Source organism: Dipodomys ordii, unplaced genomic scaffold, assembly GCF_000151885.1.
Source record: "Dipodomys ordii isolate 6190 unplaced genomic scaffold, Dord_2.0 Scaffold21, whole genome shotgun sequence".
NCBI lineage: Eukaryota > Metazoa > Chordata > Mammalia > Rodentia > Heteromyidae > Dipodomys > Dipodomys ordii.
The window spans coordinates 7,118,357-7,137,027 of NW_012267237.1; the positions used below are offsets into that span (position 1 = coordinate 7,118,357).

At 47.4% G+C, this 18,671-nt stretch overlaps 1 protein-coding gene across 2 annotated transcripts in view; it reads right to left on the bottom strand.

Annotated features, from left to right (window-relative positions):
- Positions 1-18,671, bottom strand: part of Ctnnd2 (catenin (cadherin-associated protein), delta 2) — a 349,057-nt gene that overhangs the window by 129,662 nt on the left and 200,724 nt on the right. For both annotated transcript variants that reach the window (XM_013013886.1, XM_013013885.1), the window contains exons 7-8: positions 7,742-7,859; positions 1,680-1,865 (exon numbers count right to left, since the gene is read on the bottom strand). In XM_013013886.1, coding sequence (XP_012869340.1) covers positions 1,680-1,865; positions 7,742-7,859 — 304 coding nt within the window. The remainder of the gene's footprint in view (positions 1-1,679; positions 1,866-7,741; positions 7,860-18,671) is intronic.

Here is an 18,671-nt window from a genome sequence, read left to right on the forward strand (position 1 = left end):
CTCAGCGCTCCCTGGTATCCCCTCAGTGCTCCCACCACCCCCGCAGTGCTCCCGCCGCCCCTGCAGTGCTCCCCGCAGTGCTCCCACCACCCCCGCAGTGCTCCCCGCAGTGCTCCCACCACCCCCTCAGTGCTCCCCGCAGTGCTCCCGCCGCCCCTGCAGTGCTCCTGCCACCCTCTCAATGCTTCCTGGTATCCCCTCAGTGCTCCCGCCTCCCCTGCAGTGCTCCCGCCACCCCCTCAGTGCTCCCGCCTCCCCTTCAGTGCTCCCACCACCCCCTCAGTGCTCCCGCCGCCCCTGCAGTGCTCCCACCACCCCCGCAGTGCTCCCGCCACCCTCTCAGCGCTCCCTGGTATCCCCTCAGTGTTCCCACCACCCCCGCAGTGCTCCCCACCCCCGCAGTGCTCCCCGCAGTGCTCCCGCCGCCCCCGCAGTGCTCCCGCCGCCCCTGCAGTGCTCCTGCCACCCCCACAGTGCTCCCGCCACCCTCTCAGCGCTCCCTGGTATCCCCTCAGTGCTCCCACCACCCCTGCAGTGCTTCCCGCAATGCTCCCGCCGCCCCTGCAGTGCTCCTGCCACCCTCTCAATGCTTCCTGGTATCCCCTCAGTGCTCCCGCCGCCCCCTCAGTGCTCCCCGCAGTGCTCCCTGCTGCCCCCGCAGTGCTCCCGCCTCCCCTGCAGTGCTCCCGCCACCCCTGCAGTGCTCCCGCCTCCCCTGCAGTGCTCCCGCCACCCCTCAGTGCTCCTGCCGCCCCTGCAGTGCTCCCGCCACCCCCTCAGTGCTCCTGCCGCCCCTGCAGTGCTCCCGCCACCCCCTCAGTGCTCCCGCCTCCCCTGCAGTGCTCCCGCCACCCCTGCAGTGCTCCCGCCACCCCCTCAGTGCTCCTGCCGCCCCTGCAGTGCTCCTGCCGCCCCTGCTGTACTCCCACCACCCCCGTAGTGCTCCCCGCAGTGCTCCCGCCACCCCCCAGTGCTCCCCGCTGCCCCCACAATGCTCCCCGCAGTGCTCACGCCGTCCCATCAGTGCTCCTCGTCGTCCCCACGTCTAAGGACAAGAGCAAGACTGCAGAGCCGAATGCAGGGACACCTGCGGCCCCCACGCGGGACTCCCTCCCCTCTTCCGTGCCTCGACCAGGCCCTCACACACTGGCGAGTCCACGCAGGACGCCCGGCCCGGCCGCGCCTCCTAGAGCGCGCCGGGCCTCGCGTGGCTTCTGCCTTGATTTGCCACTTCCTACCTTGGCTCAGCAGCCACACACGGCAGAGACCAGTTACCTTCCACCCGCTCAGCCACGCAACCCCCGCGAGAGAACTGCGCAGGCGCGCTCGGCTCTCTGCGCGCCCCAGCACGCAGGCGCGATCAGGCACCGCGCGCCCCAGCACGCAGGCAGTCCATAGGCTCACAGCACCTCGGCATGCAGGCGCAAGTGCGGCCTCACCGCGCCCTCTGCATGCAGGCGCAGGCGCGGCCTCACCGCGCCCTCTGCACGCAGGCGCAAGTGCGGCCTCACCGCGCCCTCTGCACGCAGGCGCAGGTGCGGCCTCACCGCGCATGTGCGGCCTCACCGCGCCCTCTGCACGCAGGCGCAGGCGCGGCCTCACCGCGCCCTCTGCACGCAGGTGCGTCTCTCCAGCGGAGGGGGAGGGGGCAATCGCATGCAGGTGAGCGCCCGCATCACCTGATCCTGGGACTTCTTCTTCTTCTTCTTCTTGCCCCAGCAGCCGGAGCTCTCGGCGTCCTTGCCGTTGGCCTCGCCGCAGAGCAGCCCATCCAGCTCATCCGTGCCCATGTGCTGTCCCTGAGACGTCTCTGCCGCCAGCCGGTAGGAGAGGTTCCTTAAGATGCACACACAGTTTTCAACGGTCTGCAGGACCCCGAGACAAAATGGGAGACAGGAGGGGAATGAGCACAGGCTGCACGGGGCCCTGCAGTGCCCGTCCGGGAAAGGCCTTCACCCCCGCGCGCTGGGCCTCTAGGGAGACTTCAGCTTAATTTTTTCCAACCTACGGCGGGCTGTAGAACGAGGTTCCCACTTAGCACGTCTACTTACGTGTCCAGTGCTTCTCGACCGCACCCTCCCTTTCTACCATTCTCCCCACCTTCCTCCCTTTCCTCCACCAGTCCAATCGTTTGTCACACTTCGTGTTTACACATTTCAGCTTCCTGATACTCACTGTTCCACCCTGTCTGTTAATTGTTCAAAGGATGTCAGTGTTGCACAAACTATCCTCGAGTCAGCTTGGTCATGCATAAATCCATGACCACTGTGTTTTGGGTCCAAGAGCCACATTGGGAAGAATCTAGAGAAGTTTTAAGGTCTTCCGGTTGGGTCTCTCAGCTAAGAAATGAATCGTCATCACATCTATAAACATTGGCTATTATGGACTGAAATTCATATGTGAGGAGAAAAATGTATAACCACAGGCAAGTTCCAAAATTCATCTGTTTGTAGGAGCACAGATAATGGATGTCAGTTAGTGCTGGCAGTGACACCAACATGCACTGTTTGCCTAGCCCGGGTATAAAAAGGAGCAACAGGGCAAAGCAGGGTTGTCCTGGACAAAGGAGGCGCTGTAGAGTACTGATAGGCTCATCTTGATGTTTTTTTCAAGATGGCTTCCATCCTGATTTTCCTAGCAAAGGGTTAAGCAGAGATAAGGGTTCATGTGGAGGTGGACATCTGTGCAACCCTATCCTATCAATATTTCTTATATGGTTTTGGCAATGTACTTATCTCCACAACTCAGTATCTCCTAATATGATCACAACAAGAGCCCATAGTTGGCTGCAGCATGGATCAGTTAAGCTAATGTAGTACCTGGAAGGTAGAATAACATCTCCACACAGAGTAAGTGCCCCCACCTTCAGTACTCGACCCTATGAGTGAGTTAAATTCTGCCGACGAAGTGGAGATTAAGGCTGCAGTTGGAACTAAGGTTGTTTATTGGCTGAATGTCATGAGTGGAGATTATCTGGATTATCCATGCAGCCCTGTAAGTGAAAAAGGGAAGCAGAAGTGCCAGGTTCGGAGGGTGTGACAAGGGAAGGATGTGACTTTGAAGATGTAGAAGTGGCTACAAGCCAAGGGACGTGGCGGCCTTCAGGAATTGGGACAGAGAAGGAAATGAATTCTCTCCAGAAGTCCTGATGACACTTGGATTTTAACCTAATGAGACCAATTTCAGATTCCTGATTTCTACATTTGTGGGCTAATATGTACATGAGGTTTTTTTTTTTTTTAAGTCACCAAATTTGTGTCATTTGTTCCAGCAGCAATAGGATATGAATACAGCATGTAAGCATTATAAGAGAGTGCCTGGGGCACAGCAAACACTACCCAGTCATTAACAGGGCTGGGAACCTGCCCAGTCTGGAGATCTGGGCGTGAGATGCACTGTGGTTGCCTTGGCTTGGGTTTGAGTTCCAGCTCCGCTGTTGAGTGAGCTGTGTACTTCATCTCTCTGTGCTTCTGTGTCCTCATTTGGGAACTGGAGGTAAAGAGAAAGCACTGGCTTCACAGGACTACCACGAGGGATACGAGAGTTTACAGGCACAGTTCCTGCTAAATGGTGCCTGCTCAGAAAGTGTCTGCTGCTGTTATGGGAAGTGGAGTGTGGAATTCTGGAAACACGCCTTCCGGTAACTTCCCCCAGTGAGATGGGGGCCTGGTAAACTGCAGCCAGCAAGCCAAAGCCAATGTAGAGCTTGTAGTGTGTAATGTGTTCTTGGTGAACACGTGCCCCTTGTGTGTACGATCATCTCTGACATGGTCCGCCAGCACTGACACAGTGGGAGGGCTAGGACAGAAGCCACCCCTCTGTGCAGATTCAAGCACTTAGCCTCTGGCCTGCAGAAAAGTTGTCTGCCCTTTCCACCTTTGTTCTGTCCTTCAGTAACCAGGGGAACAAGGATACCAGATAATTTTATAAAGAGGCAAACCAGTGAGAGGAAAAACTACTTAACAGAGCTAAGTTTTACTATGCCAATTCGACCACCACCATAGTTTTAATTTTTCTATCTGCCACCACCGGAGGCAGATGACCCCATTGCACCTCGCAGAGGCAGGAATAAAGAGCCTCAGCCCCGGGTGAGGGCGGACACCAGGCTACCCCAATCCTGCATCTGGAGCCCCAGCCCCGGGTCAGGGCAGACACCAGGCTACCCCAACCCTGCATCTGGAAAAAGGCAGTCGCAGCCTGTGTCCTTTATCTCACGGAGGAGGAGAGGGATGGAAGTTGTGAAAAATCAACCAGGAAAACCAATTCTCAGGATCTGTCTCCAGAGCCTTTGCCATTCTAGACCTTTCTTGTTGGCTTTTCAAGGTTTCAGGGCTGCTAATCCCATAGGCTTTGAGTCAACTTGATTTTCTATTTCAAGCTTCAAAAAGGGAACCCGGCATGAAAGCAGGTAAACACAGGCAGACGCATGAAAGACAGAAAAGTCTCTCATTGAAAGGAAAATGTTATGGCACAAGTCAGAACGATTTTCAAATCAGCTCAAACTGATTTTTCTTACATCAAAGACCTGGGAGAATAAACTTCTTTCTCATCCTGCTGTTCATCCTCCTGGGGGCTTTGCCGTTCCTCTGTTTAACAGATGACTACTGGGGAGTAAATCTGCAGTTTTGAGAAATGCTTTATAATCTCCCTGTGTCTGAGAGATGATCTGGGAAGAAGGTGGGAAGGGAGAGAGAAGAGAGAGGAGCAAGAAGAGAGGGAGGGAGAGAGGGAGAAAAAAGAGGGGAAGAGAGAGGAAGAGAAGAAAGAGGGGAAAAGGAGAGGGAGAAAGAAAGAATGTGTGTGGGGGAGAGACAGAGAGAGAGAGAGAGAGAGAGAGAGAGAGAGAGACTAGGACTGGGTAGGAGGGGAGAGAGGCCTTGGGATCAAACTCATATCTCTCATTAAGCTTCCTGGAGTGTTACAGTCTGGCTTGGTTTAGGTAAGCTACTAGTTCAAGTGCTTTTCTCTCAAGGAATGGAGGAGAGGAAAAGAAAAAAAAATAGACCAGGACACCAGCAGAAGGCAAGTGGCAGCCGGTGGCTTTGCTGGTAACACCCACTGCTGTCAACAACACTCTCAGCCATTCTTCTTGGTCACCAGGGTCATTCGGAGTCCTTCTTTCCTATTAGAAAGGGCCAATTCGGAAGTCATCTACAGAGTCTCTACCATATGTTACCCATTCAACACACTGTGCCAATTATAGCAGCAGAGCGGCAAGCCTGTGCGGAATCCAGACTCTTTTATTCATTAACTTCTCTAGCCTTAAGGAGCGTATGTTCGTGTGTTCCCTCCCCATCCTGCCGTTGTTGTGAGAGCTCTGAAGTGGCTGAGCAGAGGGGCTGAGTGGAAAAGGGTGGCGCAATAATGCCACATTCAAACTCGATAGCCCTGGCTGGCCAGCAGGGACACGGATCCCATTTGATCACAGACATGTTCTCAGCCAGGGCAAGGCTCGGTGTCATGAGTTCAGGCCAGACATGGCATGTTCCTCTAGCTGGTTGGGAAGGAAACGGGTACTGTCTGGGGCCCGTCTTGATGCCCTGACCATCTGGTCTTCTGAGTCTTGCCAGGGAAACTCCTGTTCATTACCTATTCTTTTTCTAGGAAAATGTGGATGCTAGAATAGATGCTCACCAAGGTCCCCTAAGAGCATGGCAAGTCGGATCATCTCAAACAGAAAATGGTGCACAAACCGAGTTCCTGAAGATGGGTGAAATGTCAGAGGTAATGGCAGAGGAACTTGCCTGAGGCCCTGGCCTACCGGCTGGATTGTTCAGATAGCAGTACAGCTCCTTTGTATCCCCTTGGCGGTAGGCAGCAGGCGTGGCCTCCAGTGCCCTGGTCTCTCACTGCTGTGAATAGTAACATGCTCAGCCTTGCTGTGGCAGTGAACTTGTATCTATCGTATTAACCCGCCTCCGTAAATACTCTAGACATCTTGACTAGTCACTTTCTTAGGGATTCAATTTTCTTGTCAATGATTCTGAAAGGTTTAAAATGGTTACTAGGGCTTTTTACAACAGCGGCATGTTAAATCTTCACTGCATTGTGGTTTGTCTTTGGAGTTAATAACATATGGCCAGTGAATGGATGCAAGCCCAGCAAGCTGAGGGATGGGACAACAAGCAGCGCTCCAAGATGTGGGGTCCCAGGGGCGAGGACAACAGGTATTGGGCTCCAATCTTCAGGAAGTCTCAGAGATCAGTAATTAAAAAAGAAATTCTTGGTAACTTTAATTTGTAGTTCAAGTTAATAAGTGCTATGCTCACTCACCCACAGAGATTGTTAACAGAATCACTTATTACTTATCTTGTTAATCTAACTTTCCAACATTATATTCTGCCAGATTGCCAACTAGTGCACTGCAAAGCTCCATCTGTTTAGGCAGGTACTTAATCCAAGTGCACACGGCGTCACCTGACCCCTGTGTCCTGGACAAGCCCTGGAGGTCGGGGTGGGCTACTCCCATTTAGAGGATGGGAATGCGGTAGGTCAGGGGCCACTGTGAGGAAGAAGAGGCAATCAGAAGCTGGGCATCCAGGCAGTGGCCCACTGCCAGGGCTGAGTCTGCCCCCCACTGGACACATGGGGAGTCACGTCTGGGGTCATTTTTGTTCTGTAGAACTGGGGTGCCGTGTTACTGACATTCAGCCAGTGGAGGCCAACAATGCCACTCACCACCCCCAATGCCCAGTGCACAGCGCCTCACAACGAAGCCCCAGATGGCAGTCGGGGTGAGTCTGAAGAGGCCCATCAATCCCACCTGCCACTTAAAACTTGTGGTGAATTCTGTGTCCATATCAAGATAGTCAGTAACTTCTGCTGAGTATGAGGTGGAAACGAGGGAATCAAGACAAACGGGACAACAACAGCCACAGCAGCACTGGGAAGCTCAGGGCTTGCGAATAAAGCAGTTGCAATTTAACATGTTCACGGATTCACTGATTTAGCCTTTTGCCATTTTAAAGAGATCTTTTAGGCATTTAAAATGGCAATGAAGGGCTGGGAAGGTGGCTCAGTGGTAGAGCGCTTGCCTAGCATGCAGGAGGCCCTGGGTTTGATTTCTCAGTACTACATAAGCAGAAAAAGCCAGAAGTGGCACTATGGCTCATGTCATAGAATGCTGGCCTTCAGCAAAAGAAGCTCAGGGACAGTGCCCAGGCCCTGAATTCAAGCCCCAGGACTGGCAAAAAAGAAAAACGAAAAAGAAAAAATGGCAATGAATACAGTTAGTTATTAAAAAGAGAATTTAGGAGAATATGTAATTATTCTTATAGATTTGTTTTGGGGTTTTGTTTTGCCTGGGTTCTCTCCCTGATCCTCTTTGTGCTCAAGCTAGCGCTTTGCCACTTGATCCACAATGTCACTTTCAGCTTGTTCTTGGTAATTTATTGGAGATAAGTGTCTCACCAACTTTCCTGCCCCAGATGGCTTTGAACTGTGATCCTTAGATCTCAGCCTCCTGAGTAGGTAGGATTACAGGTGACAGCGGCTGGCACCTGGCTCATATAGATAGTTTTTAATATATTTCTTTTGTGAAAGTTGATATTATAAAACTAGAAGACTCTGGGTACTGTGATGGGCAAAATTTACAAACCTACCTGGAACACCTGTGGTTTGAGTAACAAAAAGCTGTCTAGATAAAATGAGGAGTTAGGACAGAGCTATGGTTTTTAGCTACAATTCAGTCTCATGGTTGCCTTCATTCTCTAACACACATAATCACCCGGACTCTACAAACCTTGCTATCGATCTCACTGCTCCCCAGCGCAGACTGAATCACATACAGCAAGGCATCGGTCAGCCCCTCACACTCCCGCATCCGCCGTCGGGCCTCTTCTCCGGCTGAACTCACATTCCTGCAACGTGAAAGGGACAGCAGTGACTTCCTCCGTGCTCACCAAGACACCCTGTAAGAAAACCGCTTTCCTTTTGAGAAAGTTCACCAAGAATATTGCTTTAGTGAGTGGTTATAGGTTCAACAAGAATTAGGCAAGTCACAGATACCTGTGTTACAATTTGTGAAACAATGCAGAGGGATTATTAGTTGTTGTTTGTTTTGTTGTTGTTTTCTTTCTTTTGGTGCTGGTCCTGGGGCTTAAACTCAGTGCCTGAGCACTGTCCTCAAGCTTTTGTGCTTAAGATAGCACTCTACCTCTTGAGCACGGCTTCACTCTGGCTGGTTTTGGTGGTTAATTGGAGATAAGAGTTTACAAACTTTTCCCAGGCTACCCTGGAACTGCGACCCTCATATTTGAGCCTCCTGGGTACCTAAACTTAAAGATGTGAGCCACCAGCACCTGGATAGGTTTCTAATTCAAGCAATTACTCCTAGATGCATGAAATATATCTTAAGAGGGCCTTTGTATTTTTCTTGAAGTCAAGAGGCTTTCTTACCCTCAGCTTCACCCTGTTTAACAGAAGAGGCACATTTTCATTCTGATATTCAGCTTTTTATCATTGTTAAAACTTTTGACCAAGGTAAGTCTGAGTTATGTTAGCTTATGATTAAGAGAAAATGATGTAAACAATAATACATGTTTAAGCTTCAAATATCACAGTCTTAACACAGCTCAAATTTTTGTTCACGTTTATTATGAATCTTGAGGGCAGGCTTCACTGTTTAAAAATTAAGATCCTGGAAATGTTTTGCATCAGCCAAACATTGAGTGGCTAGTTGTAGCCATGATCTTAAGTAAGTATTTGACAGTGAACCAATGTCCAACCTAATTTTCTTCACTGTCATGGTCCTGATGCCATCTTCTGCCCATCACATGGAAGACAACTTCCATATCTGGTTAGAAAATTAGTACAGCAAATTTCTATGCAAAAGCAGCATTGGAACAATACTTGTAGACTATTCAAACTACAAATAAAGAGTAAAATAGATTGGTAGGTTTGACTAAACTATATTATATGTTGCAAATTTCATAGTCAACACCCTTTGTGCAATTAATTTGCACTAGTTAGCTTTTTAAGCACAAATAGGTGTATACTAGCCAAAAATCCTCTTTATAAAGATCTTGATTGCCTTTTCAGTTGAGAGAGGTCATCTGAAAGTTTCTCCTTATAGAGGATTCTGTACTCTTTTTTTTTAATCTAGTAGATGAAAAATGAAACCATTTCTACATTTTCCAATTAAAAGAACAATCTCTTCTATTCCAAGGCAGCGGTTAAGCTGGACATCTCATTACTCTGAGCCTCCGTCACTCAGTGAGCTTATTTAAATTAAACTGAACACACAGTGCTCTCCAAGGATCCACAGTGGAACTTAACACCATATGTTCAATTGAACGACTATAATTTCACAGGAAAGATGTATCTGTTGCAGATGGCCAGCATATGGGAGATCAAACCACAGGGAAAAAAATCCAGGGATGGGATTTCTGGGGACTCAATTTATTTGTGATTAGCTGTTCTCTTCGTACTCCCTTAGCACTTGAAACTTCCATCATTGATCACTCACCATTGATTTTGTATTGGAGTTACGCTGTAAACCTTATTACTGCAGAGGTACCTTCCCGGGCAGGGTGGGGGTGGAGTGGGAAACTGGTCTGCTGAGTGTCTGGCATGTCCATTTAGGTGCTCCATAAAAGTTGGCTGTTACAAGTATATGCAGTTCTTCCTTGGGATTAGAATTCAGAAAGCTGGGAGCCTGTCCACAACTTATCTAGTCCACCAGTAATTCTCTGTGCCAGATGCTTACTATATATAAGAGAGCTTTTAATCCATCAGAATAGAAGCTTCTTAGCTTTAGTTTGTATCTGACACAACAATCCCAATCCGGTATGATTCAGAGCAGGTGCAATTTTCAAAGAAGCAAAAAGCATTTGAAGACTGCATGTAACACTGAGAGGATCATCATTTAGCTGGAGACTATTGACTGAATTCTGTGAGTGCTAGAGACAATCAGATAATACCATTTCACACCATCTCCAGTCCTAAGTGGAGGTAGAGGTTTTACACTCAGGCCTGAGGCTAGTTTCCCTTCTCCAGATTCTGTTACCTCCTTTCCTTCTACCTGACCCGTGTTTTGGCCTTTACAGTCTAGCTTCCCCTGTAATCAGTGCATAAGCACTCTCTGGAGGCCAGGTTACATCGCTGCATGTTCATTCTTATGGTGTCTCAGCTGGGCCAACCCTGCACAGCCCTGGGCTGCTGCTCATGGAACCCCTTTGTCTCATTTCCCAATTGATAATCGGCAGAGACCAGCCATGGGATCTCTGTGGGACCTAGGCCTGGTTTCTGAAGCCATGCACTAGATTTAGGGGTGGAGCTGTGCTTGCTCAGAGTGTGGCAAAGAGCAAAGCTGAGGTTATATCTAGAAGCACCAGTGATTTCCACAACAAAGCAGAAATAGGCAGCCATGTTTTTGTACAGTCTTGATAACAGCCTAGCAAGGCAGGTAGAAGAGGAGGCAGAAATCACCAGATGACCATGGGTGCCAGACCCAAATGAGGAGGTGGCTCAGGATGCATGGGGAGGAGCTAAAAGCCTCTTGACTCTCAACCATGGCCACCGAAAGGTTGTCGGCTATTCCAAGGCTGTGATGACCCTTCTACCTGAAATCTCCTCTTTCTACATCCAATATATTAATTTGGTCTTCAGGACTTAATCAGATGTCTGGTGTGCACGCCTTCCAGGCCTTGTTATTTCAATTAGTGTTGTATTACTATGACAGAGTAACTGGAAACAACTTGAGGCAGGATTTATTTATCTCACCATTTTACAGGTTTCAGCCCATGGTCACTTGGACTGTTTTTCAGGCCTGATATAAGGTACTCTATTAGGAATGGCAGAAGAAAGTTGCTTACTTCATGGCAGCCAGGAAGCTGGGAGGGGCAGAAAGAGGAAGGGGAAGGGCTAAGATACACCCTTCGAAAGGATGCCGCTAGTGACCTGCTTCCTCCAATTACGCCCCCTCTCCTCATCTGCCACTCAGCTATGACCTCATCAATGGAATTCATGAGCTTAGCACCCTCACCATATAACCCCCTCTCAACAGGGCCACCAGCTGAGACCACACCTTTGACGCACAATCCATTTGGAGAGGACTCCATATTCAGTCATAAGGCCTGCTGAGCCCTTCCATCCCCTCCTGCTTCCTAGCTTCAGGTGTCCTCAGTTTCCATCTGGCCGCTCATCTGGGAGGGCAGGTGGAGAACATCAGCTGGCCTCACTGTTTGACCCTTCTCCCCATGTCCTTGCTTAGTGCATAGTAAAAACTCGTGGAGAGACCATCAAATGAAAGAGCACATGACTCCCCTCAGGCCCATCCCTTTCTGGATCGGGGATCTTAACTCGTGCAATATTCCCCCCCCCCCCCCCGGGGAACATGTGACAATGTCAGTGTATTGAGTGTTGAGCGGAGTAATGGCATCTAGTGGGTGGAGATGGCCAGGGTTGCTGCTAATCTTCCTGAAATACTTAGGAAAGGCATCGCAACCCAGATGCTAGCAGTGTGGCGGCCAAAGAGTGTGCTCTCCATGGCTAGGACCTCAGAGTACCTTATTTACATGTCCTGCTTCAACCCGTAAAGCATGTGTAGATCAGTGGTCCTTTGAACTCACCTCTATCGTCTTTTCTGCTCTCTCTCTCTGCTCTCTTGCTGCTCTTTTCTAGCTCTCTCTGCTAACTAGCTCTCTCTCTGTTCGTTTCTAGCTCTCTGCTCTCTCTCTCTTTTCTAGCTCTTTTCTCTCTCTTTCCTTTCTTTCCTCTTTCCTTTCCCAGCCACGTGGAGTGCCAACCTTGCCTGGTCCCAGCAGGTCTACTGAATAAACCTACCCCTTACCTGAATACCACGTGAGTGCTGCTGTTCTTACTCGGCTACCTCCTTTTAAAAACCTAACATAAATGGTGCCGTGAACTCACCTCTATCATAATCAGTTTGAGTTTGATACAAAAATAGAGAGGCCCAGGTGCTCTCTGATCTCACTGCACCCTGTCCTTATGTTCTGCTGTCCAGATGTCCGCATATGCATCATGAGAGAACTGTTGTCTGAGCCACAGCAGTGGATGGACATTAAGATATTTATTGACTGGCCAGAGGTCATATAATGGTCTGTTGTGTGTGAGAGACAATTTGTAGGCTGACCAGTACTAGGGAAGCTCTGCCTAATAGGACTGGATACAGGGGACCCCCACCTAATTAACTTAGACAGCATTGAGACCACCCCCACCCACTATGGCAGCATGGAGACCAGTAGAAGGCTTCCAGAATGAATGTCTAGAAACAACAGTACATTTGTGAAGGGAGATCTGAGTATAATATAAGCATGGATCACCTTAATTATTTGGCCATGTAATTAACTTCTCAGCCACTAATGAATTTATCAGCAATTATCTGATGTGAGTGTGTGTGTAAATTGGAAATTACACCCAGCAGGGCTCTCAACCATGAAGTGTGAAAACCACTACATTTTAAAGAGACTTACATTGGGATCAGAAACTTTCCCTATAGTGGGCTGAGAGAAGATATTTTTGCTCTTGGAGCTACATAGGGGCTCTGTCAACTAAACTTACTTTGCTTTACTTGTCACTATATCCAGATAGTTTGTTAACTCGGAATCTTATCTGAAGGACTCAGAAGTGGCTTTCTTTTGTCGGTTGTGGGGCTTGAACTCTGGGCCTGGGCACTGTCCCTGAGCTCTTCAGCTCAAGGCTAGTGCTCTACCACTTGAGCCACAGGGCCACTTCCTTGACTCAGAACTTAATTATGACTGTTAGTTATCCTATGTTGTTCCCATCACTGTATGTTGAAGACAGGAAACTTGGGTCTTCGTTCATCACAGATACAGAAGGACATTCCCCCAGAAACTGTTTTTAATCGAATTTTCATTCACACCTGATTTTAAGTGATTCAGATTTTGGACTTTTGGGCTGAAGAGATTGAGGATTCTGAATTAATGCTTCAATGGGATGGAATTTCATAGAGAGCTCTGGGTGAGATGAAAGTATATGGGATATAAGGGTCAAAAGGTCAAGTGCTGCTGGCCAAACACTAGCCTCTGGCCTCTTGGGTGGGAATCTGTGAAGAGGCGGCCTTCCACGGACTATGGAGTTTTGCAGATGGGTTTAAGATTATAGAACTTAGAATATCAAGATTTTCCTGGATTATTACTGTGGGCAGTAATTCTATTCACCTTGAAGTGGCTGAGATCAGAGCTATTACAAACATGAGGGTACCACTCCTGTTACTGCTTCTGACATGGCAGGGGATGGTGGGGGTTACATATGCTGAGAGAGAAGGAGCCAAGAGCTATGGGAAAGAAGCGCTCAGCCAACAGCCAGACAGGAAACATTCAGACCCACATTCCCACAGACACAAGGAACTGGATTCTGCCAACAATGTAAAATAGCCAGCAGCCAGCACATCCCCCCCCCCCCCAGAGCCTCCAGAGGGAAACACAGCCCGCTGACACCTTGATCTGAACCTGTGAAACCAGAATCGGGACTTCTGGCACACAGACACTCAGACACTGTGAGATAATAAACTCAAGCTGGCTAGAGTACCAAGCTTGGGCTCACTTGCTGGCAGCAATGGGAAACAAATACAGAGCCTGTAGCTGGCGAAACTCAGGGGTGAATGGAAATCTTCTTGTCAACATTCCCAGTGTTTTACATCTTATCTCCTTCTGGGAAGACAGCTTACTGACAGTATAGTCATGCAGGAGAGATCTCTGGACAGTTAGGTAAATATCTATACATAGATAGATGTATATAGATGTATATATGACTATGTATATGTATGCATATACAGAGTCAAGCCCAGTGTGTTCCATACGTCTGAATGAACGTGCTTCTTAGGGATGTGTGTACAGAGGTGAGGTGGTGTCACATAAAGCACCTGGGTGCAGAGCCAGGCTCGCAGCAATGTAATCCAGAGCGTGCCAAGAACCTGTTGGCATAAGAGAGGTGGATGTGTTGTGAAAAGGTACTTTTTGAGGCAAAAGTCTATCACTTTAACATTTCTGTCCCATCCCTCATCGTATTAGCCTCAAGACATCCCCTAAACCTGCAGGCATCTGCCTGGTTTTAACTGCTCTCCCATTTAGTCAATACTTCCTACTTGTGCCAAAGCAGACCTCTGGAAACCTCTCTGAAGAGCATCTAGTGAACAGAAAGAGCTGTGGCTGAGAGTCTATGCCTGCCCGAGCAATGGGTGCAGTGGTTATCAGTGGAGGAAAGTTGAGGCAGGGTCCTTGTCCTATTCGAGCAGGGTCTGCACTGCAGCTTCAGTCATTGTAGGCATATTCCCAGAACATGAGCAATTATGACAGCCATAGGTGCCCAGCAGTGTTCACCACACCCCTGCATACTTCTTTTGGGCACAAAGTGACTTGAAGAGCTCTTGACTTGTCTCTGCATTGCATACAGAGCTGGTACCTCATTGCAGCCAAGTTAGAACTATTTCTAAAGAAATGCTTCCCTCTTTTTTGTGTGTGAAGATTAGCAGAGACTTGCTGTGTGGACTAGGAGGCACCTGACTGTCTTCTCCCAAGGAAGGCAATTTCTTTATAAATGAGATGATGACAATCATTTGGTAATTGCTCTGGTTGCTGCAGAGACTGAATGTTTTAGTGGCCGAAGACCAGCTACCTACTGTGGCTAGGAGCGGACCCTCAGCACATTCACTGCTGTGTTCATTCCTTGACCTCCCTCACACATGTAAGCTATCAGAAAGAAATAGCTGAGCTTCTCCTTCATTGACTACTAAACACTGTACCCTTTTCGAGTCTGCCTGAGTCCAGGTCTTTTGGAATTAGCCATGCATCAGGGAGCATTGCTCAAGAGAAGCCCCGAGCAGAACCAGAAATACCTGAGTTGCAAGACACCCTCTTGCTGTCAAGTACTACCTGGGGCTTTAGCTACATGATTCCAATTAAAATTGATGGTCGCCACAGAGTTAACTGCTCTATGAAATGTCTGCTAAAAGTTTCCCATTGGGCTAAATTACGAGGAAGTAAGAGGGATAAAAAGAGTGAATGCTGAGTGGCTCAAACTACTGAGAACCTAATTGTGCATGTGGTCCTTTGTGTTCCACTAACCCTCACCTGCCGCTCACAGTTGCTGTTACCTGACAAGTATCTAAGGAAGGAGCTGCATCACTGGACTTCCATCTTTTCTTGACTGTTTCTGGAACTCCAAGTGGTGCCGTGTGCCCAGGGTATGGCCAAACCCACTCGCCCCCTACTTCCTAAAGCCCCCAGGGTTTTCCTCCTGCCTATGTGAAGTGCTCTGAAACTTGAGTGGGATGCATACACATCAGAAGCATCCAGGATTCAAACCTTGCACCCAGCACTTTGGCTCTGCCTCAGGCATATCAACCATGGCCACGGCTGCAGCTTTGCTGGGTCTGCGAAAGGAGTTGTGAACCGTGCTCCAACCATAAATGCAAAGACAACTGGATGAGACTAGCATGGGTGGGGTGGACAAATGCAGCAGTGCTACTTACTAGATACTATGTTGAAAAGGAACCACACAAATAGTGGGTGGGAAAAACTGGGAGAGTGAGGGAAGGAAGGGGTGAAACTACCCAAAAAGAAATGTACTCATGACCTGGCTTATGTAGCTGTATGTCACCTTTATAATAACAATAAAAAATAAGAATTACAAAGAGAATAGCATGGGTCAAAAGCAAATTAAGTTAAAAAAGGAAACACCCCCACCCCAGTATTTACTTTTCTTGTTTGCCAATTCAAATTGTTCATTAACAAAAATCTGATGTGTGTCTATGCACACACACATATGTAAAATTAATATGCTAGGAAATATTGCAAAAAAAGGAGTGAAATATTCAGTTCACCACACAGGAAGCTTCCAGAAAAACAAGCATTGCACAGTTTGACAAATCAATGCTGACAAGATCCAATTCTCTGCGTGTGGAGCCCTCTAGCCTGCGAGCAGTAGAGGAGCAAAACTGACTACTAAGGGACTATCAGTACCTGGCCACCTGCCTTCAAATGTCACATTGGAGCCTTGACACCCTTCAAGACTTGGCATCATGCTCTGCATTATTAATACTGATTAACACAATCTCCCTAGCTTTTACTTCAGTTCACCACCTAATTTTCCACAGGCAGTCAGGTAATCTTTCCATTTATTTACGTGTAGGGATTTTTAACAAACCATACTTCAAAGACTTATTAAAGTATAGAATCCATGTGGTTTTTAAGAGCTTGCTTATAGCTAGATGGTAAAGTTTTCCTTGAGGCATATTTGTTGTTTTCATGATTGCTTTGATCACTTACTGATAGCTTATCGAGCAGCAATAAACGACCCCCAAACTTAAAGTATATTTAGAAGCAAAGAATTACCATATATTCTTGTGTCTTATGTTTTCCTTCCGTACAAACTCCTAATCTTTGCAACTATTGTTACACTCTGGAATCCTTAGTCTATGGCTGCAGCATTTCCCTGACAATTTCAGGTAGCGATGGAAGAACACAGGCTCCAGGGCTTGCTGATGTCCATCCCTCTTAGCACTTTCGCTCTTTATGATGCCCTCAGTCCATATGCTGAAATCCTCCCAATGAGATGGAATCAGGAGGTATGGGGAACTCATTAGGTCACAAGGGTGAGACCTTCATGAATGGATTTAGTGCCTTTATAAAAGATACCCCAGAGAGCTAGCTAGCTCTCCTTCTGCTGTGTGAAGACCCAGGAATGGACCAGAAGAGAGCTTTCGCAAGAGCCCATCCACACTGGTCCTCTCATCTCAGGCTTCATGTCTGGAAGAGCTGTGAGGAATACATTCCTGTGGTTTATAAGCTATTATTCAATTGGTCTGGGCTCTAGTGGCACAAAATGACTACAATGGACTTCTTAGATGTCTCTGAAAACAATGCTTCTGAAGTTTTTGTAGTGAAAAAAAATAAAAAACAAACAGTCCTGGCATCAAAATAACTTAAACTCTGTGTCCAAATTGGAAAGAATTCAAAATAAAAATAAAAAACCCTTCGGTTCATTCTCTTAGATATTTACTCCTCTCTACATTGCTACTTCATAAACTTTAAAGTTTTAAAAACTCACTTTAGGGTCTTATTTGAGCTAAAGACATGATGAATAGTAGAAAAATACTGTTTCCAGAAGCTAGGCCAGAGATGAAAGTGTTGTCCTGATTGGTAAACTAACAGATTATTTGGTCAATCATTACTTAGAACTATGGAGAATGCCCATGGTCCACTCTTGGAGGAGGGAAAGAAACCCCAGTCTGTAGATGGTGGGGTTGGAAAAAAGAAAAAAATTAAGACTACATCTATACTTCATGTAAGAGAAACACAAAAAATAAAAGATGACCTTCTTTTCTGAAAAGAAGTATCTGTATTTCATCTTAATTAAAGAAATATGTTTTAAAATTTCTGGATGGCCCCGCTTTCACTATATTTGATGTCAGTATAACTTGTGGAGGAGATGGGGAAAAACCAGTTGTTTAAGGATACAGGTGGACCTGTTGCAACAATGAGAAGTACAAGTTGTCATGTCCAACGAGCTTTACAACGTCGGAGGGGGGGGGAAGGATGGGGGGAGGGGGGAGGCTAGGAAGGGATGTGAAGGGTAAACAAAGGAGGAGGCTGCAATGCTTGGTAAGAAATGTATGCATTATCCTGCCCATGTAATTGTAACCCGTCTGTACAGTATGTTCATAAAATAAAATTAAATTAAAAAAATTTCTGGATGGCTTGTTAAAAGAAAACAGGAGGCAACTTTTGTGAAGAAAGATCATAAATGGGTCTGAATTACTACTTTTGAAAACAGTTGGAAAAGCACAGTGACATCAGCTCAGCCCATGCTCAATCCAGGCTGCCCTGTGTGGTAAGTCTGTGTGTATAAGTCATGAGAATCTAGATGCAGCAGTAAAAGGGCTTTGAGGTGATATTGAGGTAACTAATCAGCTGACGCTAAGAGAGGGAGACATGGTCTCAGACGTTCCCACTAGGCTCAATGTACTCACACGAACTCTTGAAAGCAGAAAAGAAAGTCAGAAGAGCCAGACTGAGTTTGTGGCTGAAAAGGGAGGAGAGATGGGCAGCAATGAAGGAGAACCACCATTGTTTCTTGCAGGCCGAAGGAAGGAGACCAGACCAGAGAACTTGATAACAACTCCTGGCCAACAGCCAACAAAGACAAAGAGCTCTCAGCCTGTGACTGTGTGGAATTCAATTCTGCCGGCAATTAGAATATAGCTAGAAGGAGGATCTTCACAGATATTCTTCGTCGGAGCCCTGTGTCTCCATGATTTCAGATATGAGAGACTCTAAGAAGAGAAACCAAACCACCCCTTGAACTTCTAGCATAAAGAATGCTGAGGTAATAATATTGTACATAGCCTAATTTGCAGTAATTTGTTATTGAAGCAATGGAAAATTACTATATTCACATAAAACCAAAACATGTTTTTTAAAAAAAATAAATTGCTGTTCACAGTTCTGCCATTCGTTTCACAAACATTAGACAAACTTTCTGCTTCTTTCTATTCAGGCATTTTAGATGCTTTGAATAACGATATGAGATGTAGTCAGAAAGTAGGACTGTTAGGTGTCTCCTGCAGCAGGAATGGTAATCTAAATAAGGTTCTCACCAACTCCGGGTTATACCGAAGGGTGACATTTCCTGGTTTACTGCCAACAGATGGCTTTCCCTTTGCTTGCATGCTAGATAATGGCACCACT